The sequence below is a fragment of the Gallinula chloropus genome (assembly GCF_964237585.1).
Source record: "Gallinula chloropus genome assembly, chromosome: 2".
Classification (NCBI taxonomy): domain Eukaryota; kingdom Metazoa; phylum Chordata; class Aves; order Gruiformes; family Rallidae; genus Gallinula; species Gallinula chloropus.
This window is the reverse complement of record NC_140086.1, coordinates 65,377,728-65,390,805: the sequence shown is the minus strand read 5'-3', so window position 1 is coordinate 65,390,805 and position 13,078 is coordinate 65,377,728. Positions and strand designations below refer to the sequence as shown.

At 45.5% G+C, this 13,078-nt stretch overlaps 2 protein-coding genes across 2 annotated transcripts in view; one reads left to right on the top strand and one right to left on the bottom strand.

Moving 5' to 3' along the window:
* Positions 1-8,529, top strand: part of ERP44 (endoplasmic reticulum protein 44) — a 49,618-nt gene extending 41,089 nt beyond the window's left edge. Inside the window, exons 9-12 of the mRNA XM_084260565.1 lie at positions 2,408-2,519; positions 2,952-3,093; positions 5,955-6,057; positions 8,074-8,529. Of these exons, the coding sequence (XP_084116691.1) occupies positions 2,408-2,519; positions 2,952-3,093; positions 5,955-6,057; positions 8,074-8,175 (459 nt within the window). The 3' untranslated portion in view covers positions 8,176-8,529. The remainder of the gene's footprint in view (positions 1-2,407; positions 2,520-2,951; positions 3,094-5,954; positions 6,058-8,073) is intronic.
* Positions 8,530-12,730: 4,201 nt separating this feature from the next.
* STX17 (syntaxin 17) overlaps positions 12,731-13,078 on the bottom strand; it is a gene marked incomplete at both ends in the record, with an annotated part of 29,864 nt that continues 29,516 nt past the window's right edge. Inside the window, 1 exon segment of the mRNA XM_084279875.1 lies at positions 12,731-12,970. Coding sequence (XP_084136001.1) covers positions 12,731-12,970 — 240 coding nt within the window.

Here is a 13,078-nt window from a genome sequence, read left to right as displayed (position 1 = left end):
ATCAGTGTTGCAAATAACCAAATTTAAATGTGCCAAAGCTAAGATACTTCAGCCTGTTGAAACTGTATAGTATTTCAGTGGGCTCTTAGTGCACACTGTATAGTATTTCAAGGTAAAAACACAAAGTTCAGTGACTCTTAGGTTGTGTTTATGATGCTAGAATACAGTATAAATACTGTAAAGACAAAAATTTCTACCATAGAATTTAAATTCCATTATAAAATCAAAATAAGCCTCTGTAAACTGTTGGTGGATTTTTTTACCTTGTTTTCCACCTTGATGCTTTCATTGTCCAATAAGTGTCATAGGCAGGCTAGCCAGGAAAGTGCCTGATGTGAACAGAGTTCAGCGTTGCCTCCAGGCAACACATAGTAATTGAACTCTGAAACAAGGTCGTCTGCATGAGAAGAGGGTACGTTCAAGACAGTCCCTACGCTGGACAAGAAAAGGCTGTTGGGATCACCCATACCATTCAGAAGAAATTGCCATTTAACCTGCCATCAGCCTGTTTAGTTTTATCTTGACCTTTGTAGGTCTGTTCCAACCTGACACGCTCTGTGATTTTGTGTTGTATGAATAGAATGACCCATGTGGTGCTGAACTCCCAAGCTTCTGAAAGGGTAAAAAGTTCCTCAAAGTCACACAGAAGAAATATGGGAAGCTCAGATCTAATGAAGAAATCTTTTGATATTCTCTGGGCCAAATGAGACAGTAGCTTTTGAGGGAGCAGCTCAAAGCAAATGAAACAGCTATTCCACTTGCCACGTCCTGATCAGTAAGACATCCCATGAAAGCTGGAATAGAAAAGCAGGCAAAGGAAGGTCCTTTATAGAAACCAGTTAGGGCCAAAATGAGCAAAGCTTTCAAGCCAGCTGTCCTTGACAACCTCTTTGGAGAGGAGTTGATCTTGCGCATGTAACTCGCCACAGACAAGGGTTTTAACTGTGCAGATATTGAAAGTGAGGTAGCCCTTTTAGCTGCTTGCAAGGAGGAAGGAAGCTTGGAGCTGGAATACCAAGCCCCACTTGGGAGTTCTCCCTCTGGAAGTGTACCTGCTGAAACAAGTGAGGAAACGGCGTCGTAGTCGGAGTGGTACAAAACAGGCTGTTTCACATCCTTTAGTAGGAGACAAGCCTGAGACCTGCTCAGATTCATCTCTGTGTAACAGCCACAGCAAAATGAAAAGGGAAATGGGGTTAGCAGTTGGGTTAGGGATGTATTGGGAAGCTTGAGTTTCATCAAGAGCACTGGAGTTATGAGGATCTTTGCAGTATGATGTTGTTAGAAGACAAGCTTCAACTTACCTGCCAGACTTGGTTGAAGGGAGAATGGCAGCCATTTCTCTTACACTGTGTAACTGGCTGCCTACTGACATGGAGAGCACTTCTTCCACCTCACTGCAAATTGAAAACATCCAAAGAAACCACAGAGTGTCAGAATGAACGAGCCCTGTCATTCCCCAAAACCATAGATTTTATTCTGCTATGGGCTAGAATTGAAGAAATGGCAGCTCTTACTTGTACACCGGTTGTGCAAAGGAAAGCCAGGACAAAACTGTAGGTGTTTGTTGGCTGACAACAACAATTTCTTCAATTGGGCTCTGGCGCCTTGAGCTGATGTTCACAGGTTCCTAAAAATCACTTTAGAAGCAAGTGAACACATGCTCTGGTTTCGTTTGAATTTTGAGTAAGAGGAAGATCCTGAATAAACTATTCAAGGAGTTTTGTGTTTATCTGTCCCTGGACAGATCTTTATAATGCACTCAGGCTGCAAGAGCACATTTCTGTGAGGAACTGAAGTTTGCTGGTCCTACAAAGGTTTTCAGTTCTTCATCAACTTTATCAGTACACTAGCCTGTGAATTTGATGATGGTGTTCTACAGATGACAGTCAGGACATGCTTACTGGCAAAAGAGCACTACTTGATTGTGTCATTAGTTTCAGCTTTTTTTCTTTTCCTCCTCTCCTCTCCCCACCTCTCTGATGCGTTTCCTTAGAGATCCTCATTCCTAGTGGTATGCTAAGAAAACAGCACCTTATTGCCAGAACCAGGCTAGGGCTGGGTATCAAATGCACACTCAGCTTTTCATAGCATTTAATACCGCGCTGTTACTGTGAAGATGTGTTTTCTCAGAATTGGGTTGTTTCTTTTGAGCTGGTATTCCAGTGCAGGTGTGTTCCTTCCCAAAATACTGAAATACCTTCATCCTTTAGCTGCTGTGTGTGACAGAAGAAGGAAACGATATCACTCTGATGTCTTAGCTGCAGGTTCAGCAGTGAACATCTTCAGTCTTGTTCTTTCAGCTGCTTCTGAAGTAGAGATCTTGCTGAATTTGAAGATTGCTGGAATCATTTAAGTGCCCTTAAGGAATGGAAGAAATGAGTTTTGCTGTTTGTTTTCTCTGCAGGAACTGACAGAAGAAGGCCTTCCTTTTCTCATTCTTTTCCATATGAAAGATGACTTGGAGAGTTTAGAGAAATTCCAGCAGGAGGTTGCACGACAGTTAATAAGTGAAAAAGGTTTGTAGGAACTCCTACCACTTGTTTTTACCGGTGTAACTTTTTTTGAGACAAACTCAGTTGAGTGGAAGCAAAAGCCAAGCAGAATCCTAGCTTTAAAGCTTGTGAGACCAAAGGGCTTCATGTATTTCTGACAGTGAGTGCTGACTCCTGGGAAAATGGTTAGTAAGTGACTTTCAGAAGTCCCTTTGGGCTAAATGACCTCATGCAGTTTGAGAGGGCATTAAACAATACTTCAGTCTGCATTGTGGTCAAAACCACTTTAAGAAATTGGGTTATTTTGGTGGCATTAGTATTGAAATCTCCAAGTTTTGCATGCTGTACCTGTAATATCTCCACCTTTGTGATACAGTTACAAAAGTGTTTAGGCCTTCAAGATAATAATAACAAAAAAAATCTTAACGTGGATTTTTGTCTGCTCACAATTTTAAGGTACAATAAACTTCCTCCATGCTGACTGTGACAAATTCAGGCACCCTCTCCTCCACATCCAGAAGACTCCAGCAGACTGCCCTGTTATTGCCATCGATAGCTTCAGGCACATGTATGTCTTCCCAGACTTCAGCGACTTGTCGTAAGTATTTCTCTTTGTGTGTTTTAATTCAGGAAGAACAAAGGAAAAGACACAGGCTCCTGTTTGAATCAGTTCTGTGACAGGAGGGTGACTAAACCTGGGATAGGTAAAGCTCCCTACCTGCAATTCAGAGCCTTAAAGTGATAGGAGTTGGTGTGACGTCATTGCATTGCTTTAGGCAAGAAGGGAATCTCACACTAAGTTGTTAGATGCTGCTGCTCTTTTATTTCAAAGTTTTGCTGTCTTCTTTAGTAGTTAGGTGTTTGAAGCCTGGCATGGTATTTTTGGTGGCATCCTAGATACATCAATTAAATTTAAAAGGTTTAAAACACTACATGGAAAGTTTAAATGCTGTGCTATGCAATAATGACTGTAAAATGAACCATGTAAGAACTCCCAGCCTGCTGCTTTGATTTTTTTTTTCCCTGCTGTGCAATTCCAGCTTTCCAGCATTAGTCTAAACCTGGAAAGCTGGCAGAGAAATCCTTGTGCATGAGTTTCTAAATTTTCCACGCACGGCTTGGAAAATGGCTGATTATTGGCATGGTATCTGAATAAAATGTGTTCTCAAGTATCAGGGTGCTTAGGTGAAATACCACCTTGATAATCCTCTTTACATCGGCCTGTCTTTATGCTGTACTGCCTTAGGAGCAGATGTTCTGTCTCCTGGGGTTCAGTTGGGGAGTAGATGTGTAAATGTTACCCTCAGGGACATCCAGCCTGAGAGAAGTGTCCTATCTTCAGGTTGTGAGTTAAGCTCCTGTTTCTATCCCAGAGGAGGTACCTGCATGTATGCTGTTTATTAAGATGCCTGGGCCTTGAGACTTGGAATTTCTGCCCATTCATCCTTTTCAAAACTCAGGGTATTTAAGTTTTGTCAAAGCAGGGATTCAGAGCTCAGGCTTAGCATGCAACATGAGCATAACCCCACATCTAATTCTGCTGTTCCAGCAGGCAGCTTTCTACCTGAAATGCTGACATCTGGAAGGAAGGTTCAAACCTGGCTTCTCCCCACAATTTTCCATGGGCTTATTCTGAAAACGTGGCCTTTGTTTGATGTAGCTATAATAGCACTTCTCAAACACCTGATACTTCTCTTAAAGGGGAATAGAGGTGTTTAGTTCAGACTTTCCTGTTCTGTTTCTGTGAAACACTGAGAATAATGGAAGCTACTTGCTTGTTTGTGTGCTAATTGTTACACACAAATGAAGATGAGTGAGAAATGTCAGGATTGTAGACCGTTGCTTAATGATAATTATTCAACCTTACTTTAGGAGATTGAGCTGATACTTAGAAATTCCTAACAGTTTGGAAACGGGGAGAGCTTGGAGCTCCTGGAGGGGATACTCTCTTTCGTGTGTGTGGTTTGGATTTTTGTTTTAGTGGTGTATTGTTGTGACTTGGGTGTTGGTTTTGGGGGGTTGGGTTTGGTTGGGTTTGTTTTTTTTTTTAATAATAGGTAAAAATCTTGATTTTGAGTCTCTCACCTGCAAGGAAGGATTTCTGCCACATAGTACACTCTTCTGGTCTCTTTTAGAAACTGGCCCCAGACTGTCTCTTGTAATCTCAGTGCTGCCACCAACCAATAGGGTTTGGATATGGAACTTTCAGAACTGGCTCTTTAGATGATCCCTTTCTTTAGGGAGCTGTCATTTTGGAGAATAGCTACTTCATAGAGAGATCACCACCCAATATTTTCTCCTCAGCCTTTAGCCACCTACCCCTACTCGTCCTGCTGTTCCAGGCTGGAGGTGCTAGCAGGGAGTGTTCAGAAGATGGGTTGTCTCCTCAGTGAGAAGTGGCTGAGCTGCGAGGAGCTGTAGGCACCAAATGCCCCTCCTGTGTTAGGAGAGGAGAAGGGGTTGGAGGGGGATGTCTCCTGCAGTGTGCCTGACCTAGAACAGGGCAGGAGCTAAAGGTAAAAGCAGGGAGCAGTGATTCTGCTGTCCCTGCAGCTGGGCTGGAACGAACCCCCTTGTCTCCATCACTACTAATTCCTGGTCTTAGCTGGGAAGGGAAGAGACCCCTCAGAGTCCCACTGTAATAGGGATTAGGAGCAGGCTTTGCTGTAGCGATACGCTGGGAGTCTGGGTTATACTGTGTTTTACCTGGAGTTTTCTGGTGATGTGTGATGCTGGTGATAGCCTTTCTGACCACACTTTGTCCTTCTTTCCTGAGTGAGGTAACTGGCATGATGAAAGGCTCCCCACAAAACCTGCTCCATCGACACATTACCTTTTGATTGCACGAGCAGTGCTCACGTTACGGTTTTCATCCCGTCTTTAATGCTTATTAGATGAACTCCTCATCCTCGGCTTTTTACTCTATTTGATGTTTCACAAGCTAAACTGGATGCTGCAGTTTAGCACGCTTGCTGTGGGTGACAGTAGATGATCTCAGATTAGATTTCCATTGATATCCTCTTAGTGCTGATCTCCAGTGTGTCTGCAGTTGCTCAGGCACTAGAGAGCCTTTCAAAGATGTTTTGTCAATACCGCTACCCGACTGTCATTTGTATCTGTAAACTGTGCGCTGGGACCCCGCTGTTCCCCCGTACGCTGCGGCTGGCGGGGGAGCCGAGGCGCCTGTACAATGGAGTTACCGGCTCGTACCGCTCCGTGGGAGCTATTGGAAGGATGAAATACTCGCTGTGTTCTCCAGAGGCAGGGGAAAGAAAAAGGAGCTGGTAGGATACCTTAACAAACCATTTGGCTTCCTGTCTTCTATTAATCACCTCAAAGTGGACGTAGTGTGACAGACAAACACAAGTCAGCTGTGCTAAACACGGTGCACTTTCAATCTTATGTGTTTGGACTTAACTTGTAATAAACCTGTGGCTGTTTCTGTTGCCTTTTTTCCAGAGTTCCAGGTAAACTGAAGCAATTTGTACTAGACTTGCATTCTGGAAAATTGCATAGGGAGTTTCACCATGGCCCTGATCCAACTGATGTAGCACCTGGTCAGGTAAGGCTACAACAAATAACTTGGGCATATAATAAAGACTCTTTTTTTAACCCCTTGTCAGAGCTGTACTTCCCAATATGTGTGTGTATTTCTAATTTCAGTCTCCTGAAGGAGAATTCTGTTCAGCAAAGCATAACATTGCCACCTCTGCTTGGCTCTTCCTTTAACTTCCCTTTGGGTAAAGACAGGGAGAGCACTGGGGGAATCATACTTGTTTGCCTTGAATAAGGGAAGAGTGTAAGAGTAAATATTCACTCCACTGAAACAGCAGATCTTTGGCTAAACGGCTGTTCTGAGCTCACAGAGCTGCTCTTAAGTTCTCATGTGATTTCAGTGTAGAAACTGATGATACATCATAGATGTGTCATTCCCCACACGACACGCTACAAGAGGGCACTTCCAAGGGGAAGGGGCAGTGGATTGAGGGTTTTGTAGGTGTACAGGTAGTCACCGAGCCCAGGGGGAGGCAGGCTGTTAGGGCATCAGCAAAAGATTGCTAAGTGGTGATAGGGTTTATTACTTTTATTAATACAGTTAACAAGCAGCATTAATAGTGGTCACAGGCTCCATTTGTTCGTTTAGATTCATGCTGTATAATTACCTGCCTGGAAGCCACTCCTGGGATCTCTTTGGGAAAAGAACTACTAGATCCTTCACCAGACAAAACTCAGGAGCACCCCAGTGTTTAGTTCATTCTTTTCTGCCTCTTGGATGAAACATTGCCAGCCCTGATTCCCAGCCCAGTCTTCTGTGCCTTGTCTCCATACACCACTCAGCTGATACGCTTGGTGTCATGCTGAAAAGTGCAAATGCAGCAGCCCATCAGGCAACCTTCTTGTTCCCTCAGGCACTCCCCTAAGACAGAACTGGTTTTAAACACTTCTTTTAAGGTTTATGTTGCATTCTCTAGGTCTTAAAGCCAAAAGTTGGCCCCAGAGTAGAACGTGTGCACTTGTTTTGGGGTGCCTTGGGCCATCCTAGAACCCTGGGGTGAGGAACAGAAACAACTTACGGCTACAGGCTCATTTTGCAGGTCATCTGTGGATGTGGTAAGGGTGGCACTGTGCTGAGCTCTGCCAGTGCAGCCTCCTGTTGCCCTGCTCAAAGTTAAAAGATTTAAAAGCTTGAAAGCCCTGGAGGGCTTGCTGAGGGCCAGGAGAATGACTGCTGTTCCGTGCTGTCATGACTGGCCCTGGAAACACGTGGGCTGAATTGTCTTTGCAGCAATTCATTGAACTGGTGACTCCCCATGTTTCTCAGGAATTCATTGGGTAACTGGAATTCAGGTCAGCAGGAGGAGGTTCAGAAAACAGGGCTGGAGTCTGAGGCATAGGGTAGGCAGTCAGTCAGCTTGAAACAAGTCAGGTGTGTGAGGAGGAGACACTGGGGGGCAACTGGGGTGTGGAGGAGGCTGGGCCAGGGTGGGCGAAGCCTGCCAAGTCCCTGGATCCTGCTGCCTATCTGGACACAGGCTCCTTCTGTGGAGCTGCAGGCTTCCTCTTGTCTCCATTCTGCCTTGACAAACACAGACAAAACCTGGGACTTCCACTTTCTCAACTCAGTGTGGCACCCTGCCATCCTCTGGAAAGTGTATACGTGAGGACGATGGGCGTGCTGGCCTCAGCGCACCGGGACTCTGCTGCCCTAGGCCACAAGCTAGAGAGCTTTCAGAGCAAGCAGTAGGCAGGCTCAAAGGGCAATACCGTGGGGTGCATTTGGAATACTTGTAAGTCACTTGTCCCCAAAGTCATGTGATGGCTGTTACTGTGGAGTTGGGCCAACAAAAGGTACGTCCTGAACCGAAGGTGCTTCGTTAATGAATGTGTGTGTGCAGTGCCACCTACCTGGGGCTCAGGATGTGCCTCCAGGGAAAGAAAAACCACCCCACCAGCTGGAAACTCGTGAATGCCAGATGTTCATGTGCTCTGTGATTTCATGTCAGAAGTTTGTGTTCTGGAGGTGATTGATTATGAAATGAGTCTAACAGGCACCATCACTCTGTGTTCTGTCTTTCAGCCAATTCAGGATTTAGCAAGCAGCCCGCCAGAGAGCTCATTCCAGAAACTGGCACCCAGTGAACATAGGTACACCTTATTGAGGGAAAAAGATGAACTTTAAAAAACTTGAAATAATCTTGCAAGCCTTTCAGACAGCAGCATTGACTTCTGTGTGGTGGAAATAGTAAACCTATATTTTCATAATTCTATGTGTATTTTTATTTTGAATAAACTGAAAAATAATTTTTTTCTCCCCAGGCTTGTAAATACATTTGTTTGGTGGGTCACTCTGTACAGCATCTTTCAAACAGTACGTTCCTAATGCTACAGTAAAATCTCAGAGACCCATCCAGACTCTTGATCTAACTCTGTTCTGTAAAACTTTTATAGTCCAAATGAAGGTATCCTTGCCAGAGACATGCTGTTAACTTGCACTATCCCATTAAATAGGACTTTTGGGTTGTTTTCTGTGTAACCTTGGTAGTTTGTGCTGCTGCTTCTTCTTCTTCTCCTTCATGTGAACAGCTATCCTGGTAATCTCTTTCTTTGTCACATTTTTCTCCAACTTAAGAGGGTCTTCTATTCTGGATACTTGGGAGGGGAATAAATTAAAGTTTTACAGAATCTCGTGTGGTGCTTTACTGGGTGTAAACGTCTGAGCCATCATCCTGACTGACCATGGCAATACCGAGCGAGGGGAGAAAGGAGCAGCTTTCATGAGAATGGCTGTACCTGGCATGAAAGGGCTGTACTGACCTGCTCTGATTTCCTGGAATTAGGATTGTTATAGTAGCTACATGGTTGTGTTACGAGAACAGGGATGTTGGAAACTCTTCCAAGTAGGAGAGGCCAAGGGTCTTGGCCATCTTACTTTAGTCACCCTTAAATTAATCTCTGTAGATGTTGTGATTGGTCTTTTTACTTTGCAAACAGCCCGTGCAAGCTCCCTGTTACGCTCTGTCTGCCTCGTGCCTTAGTTACTGCCTGGCCTCCGCCTCCTGCTGCGACAGAGGAAGTACTGCTTTCCCTGTGGGCTTCTCTGTTGTGCCCAGCACCAGAATACAGGCTTTGCTCAATGCATCTTCAGGCTTCTTGGTGTGATAAATGTGTTTTTTCCATCTTGCAGCTTCTCTCTGTTACTTTGGGGTGTGTTGCTGGGGAGTAATAATGAATGTGCACAAAGAATCTGTCTGTGACTTGGGCTCCTGAGGCTTGGTGTCCTTAGAAGGATTTGTGCTGTGGACCACTGGGTTCCCGTTTACTTCCCTGCAGTTCATGGATCAGGCTTCCTTTTGCCTTTCAGTTGAGCATCATGGGCTCAGTTATGGACAGAAAGCGTCTGTGGCAAAAGCTGATCCCAAGAAAGGCTGCTGAATCCAGCCCCTGGAGCACCAGGTGCTTTCTGGGGGCTGATTCTGAGGAGAGGGGTGCTGGTACCACCCACGGCCAAGCTCCAGGCACCTGAGCAGAGGCTGAATTGCTAACGAAAAGGGGGTTTACTGCAAGACAATACTTTTTTGTTGGTTTTGTGAGTCTGCAGTAAGGGCTTGAAAGCCAGAGCTTCTGTTCTCCACTTCAAGCCAAACCAAGCATTTTGGGCAGCTTTGCTTTAGGATCTAAAGAGGGGAGCATGGTGTGCTTCAAAGGGTGCTGCTGCAGAACTTGTGGAGTTGTTCAGGCATGTGAAATTTCAGGTAACCCCTGCATAGTGCCCACAAGGGCTCATCTTACTTGCATAGGGTTCCTGTTGTTCCTTGGGATTCTTATTTATAAATGCTGGTTTGCAGAAGACACCCAAACTTCTATTTGTGGAGAGAGAGATGCTACCTTCTCATGCACCCAGCAAGGCTGGTGGCTGGTGCTTTCAGCCAGCAAGGGCAAGAGATGATGCCACCCCAGCCCCCTGACACTTCGTAATCTGTGGTTGCTTTTCTGAGCAAGAATTTGCTCCCAGAGCTCTGGCATCCCAGCAACAGGCAGACAATCAATGTAACAGTTACACGGCTCGAGTTGCCTTCCTTGGAGATTAAAAAGCTCCATTATTTAATCCCTCACAGGTCAAGTCTTTTAGATGCTGAAAGGAACCAACCCCCCGTTCTCAATAAATACTACAACCAGGCTGATAGACAAAGAATTTTATTTGGTTTGAAAGGATTATTTATATCTTACATTTCTCCTGACTACCAGGCCTAGCAATTTAATCACTGGCTTGGTTACTTCACATGTGTAAATAACCCATCTATTTTTAAAAATCATCACTTAAATAATAGTCTCCCAAGTCTAACGTGCACACAATGTTTTGAAATTGCTTCCTTGAAGATGGGAGGAGGAAGAACAGGTTTTTTGTGCTAGATGTTTCATAAACTGAGTGCACACCAAGCTCAGTCTGTATAAGCTGTGGCAGGAATTCAGTCTTAGGGATTTAGATTGTCCTGGCAATAGTCCAGCTCGGGGGGAGAGGCTGGAGGCCGCAATGTCTCACGTGTGGCTGCTGCCATTTAAACACACAAGGTTTTGAAGGATACAGTAGGAAAGCAGATGGAGCTTTTTAAAACAATACTTTAAAAAAAATATATATAAACTACAGTTTGTGATAAAGGATGTGCTTTTTTTCTTAATTTCTTCCTTTAAATGTAATTTCTACATCTCAAATGACTGAGCAGCCATAGGATGAAACTGTTACAAGCTCATTAAATGTGTTTACATCCAAAGCAGGCTGCATTTAAAGAAAAGTGGGTTTTGCCTGGCAGGAGCAAATGAGCTGACTGACTTGGGTCATGTTTTCCACTCCAGCTGATGTTACAGATGTTGGTGCTGTGGCTTTAACACATGTGGCTCTGAGGATGCTGGCGGTGGTTTGTGAAAACTACTCTTGCACATGTTGCTTCCCTGAGCCTCAGACCTCCTTAATAGAGACACAAGGCGCTGACTGAGCCTGATTTCAGTTCAAAGCAGCAAGGAAGAACTGTTCAGAGATACTTGTGCTGTAAGTAACAGTTGCATGCAGTGGCTCTGGGCACAAAAACCTATCATCTGTCATTAGCAGACAGCTAGTTCCAAGGATGATAGCAAAGTACTAGTTAAGAAAAGGGAGCTTCCTTAGAGTGATCCCTGCTCAGACCTAGAACACTGCCTTCAGGGCTTGTCTAATAAAACTGCTCAAGCTGAGCTCAGGATGAATCCAACAGTCTAAAATACTTTTTTCTTTTAAAAAAGCACCTTCCCAACCCCAAACTCTGTTTCCCCAGGCAGAAGTAGCACTAGCATGGCAGCTGCCTGGAAGGATGGAGGTAGGGGCATGTGCTGAACAGTAGCTGATATGACAGTAAAAACAGAGTAACACTTCCGTATTTAACTATGGAAGTTTCAGAAGCCAAAGACTTCTTAAGCAGCAACGGCAGGAAGGTAAGAATAAAAGGCATCTGCTGTGAAAAGCTAGCCAGAGCACCAGCAGCATCTCACCCTGACGGGCTCCACAGCACGTCCCAAACTCTTGAAAAGGCTGAGAAGCTGCTCTGCAGTGTGGGTGGGAGCAGAAGTCTCAGAACTGACCAGCGTGCAGGGGAGCAGCTGGCCCAGGGAAGCAGGGTTTGCTTGCTGGAGACACTGGGGTTGGCATTTTCACAGCAGTCCCATCAGCCGGAGCGGGCAGCTGGCGCCAGCACCATTAAAGGGGTAACTCATCGGCCTCGCCCCTTCCCCATCCTGGGACCTGGTGCCTAATGCTGCCTTTGGGGGACAGGTTAAGTAAAGGCTGCTGAGGGAACAGGCCTTCCAGGGAAGCTGTCAGCTCTCCCCCCATGCTGCTGCTGGTGATGGAGGATGAGAAGCCAGAGCTACAGCTGGCAGTAAGCACTGCTGAAGTAGGCTGAGGCTTCGGGCTCAGGCCACCAGAGCTCGTCACTTCACCCTGTGCGGGTTCTCAGGGCAAGCCAAGGAGCTGAGCAGCCGTGGAAAACTACTCCTCTCCAGTAACAGTCCTGCAGGGTTACAGCTTCAACTGTTTAATTCTTAACAACGCTTTAGATGGGATGAGGAGGTTACCAATTAAAAAAATAAAGTACCTGAAAAAGGGGAAAGCTGAGCATGATGCTGATCTGATTTGGTTGACAGAGGCAGATGGGTTTTATCCCACCCCACTCGGCCAACTTTTAACCTTTTCCTCTGGCAACTAATGCTTCCCTGTGTGCTGAGGAACATGCATAGTCAGCCCTGTCGTGTCCTGGGGGTACACACAGGAGGAGTTTGGGAATCCAGGTAATTCAAGTTAAATTTAAAGTTGTGCTATGGGCACGAAAGACAGATGGAGCTTATGTCCTTTTCTTTGGAGCTCCAGCTTCTGGGTAGTTCATGGGAAAGCACCAGGGTTTTCTCCAAATCTCTCCCTTCGTACTGTGTGCAAGGCCCTGTGCAAGTTTGGCATGAAGCACCTGCGACCCATCGTTACAGCTGCGCATACGGCTCACCTAAGGCTTGTACAAGTAACATTTTCCAAGGGCTGACGTCACTTACCCCATCTGAAAAGAGACATTCTGGCATTACAGTTTCACCCCTCCCAAGTAACAGTTCTGTTGTCAGAGTTCAGGCAACTCAGCCCAGTACGTAAAGCATAAGGCTGCGGGTCTGTCATCAGCACGGCGACTACGCTTTGTTCCTGGTCAAAAGGAACCCAGGCTTCAGCTGGATTTTTTGGCACTTTGGGGAGAAGGCTCCAGACAGCTGGAACAGCCCCGCTCAATCAGTTTTTGTTTTCTTTTTTGTATCAATTTTCCACCTGTGAAACCCAAAATCCCACCACCAAGTGCAGCTGCAATTCCCGCCACTTTGAAGCCTGCAAGGAGCCCGATAGGACCCCCCACCACTCCACCAATGACTGCACCTGCCACGGGCAGAGCTGCCAGCTTGTATTTTGCAGCCTGTAAGGGGTGGGGGAGGGAGAGAAAAAAAAAAAGAAACCAAAAAAAGCAGCGTTAGACTCCTCACCTGCAGCGCGGCGCGTTTTCCCCTCATTGCTCTTGGCAACG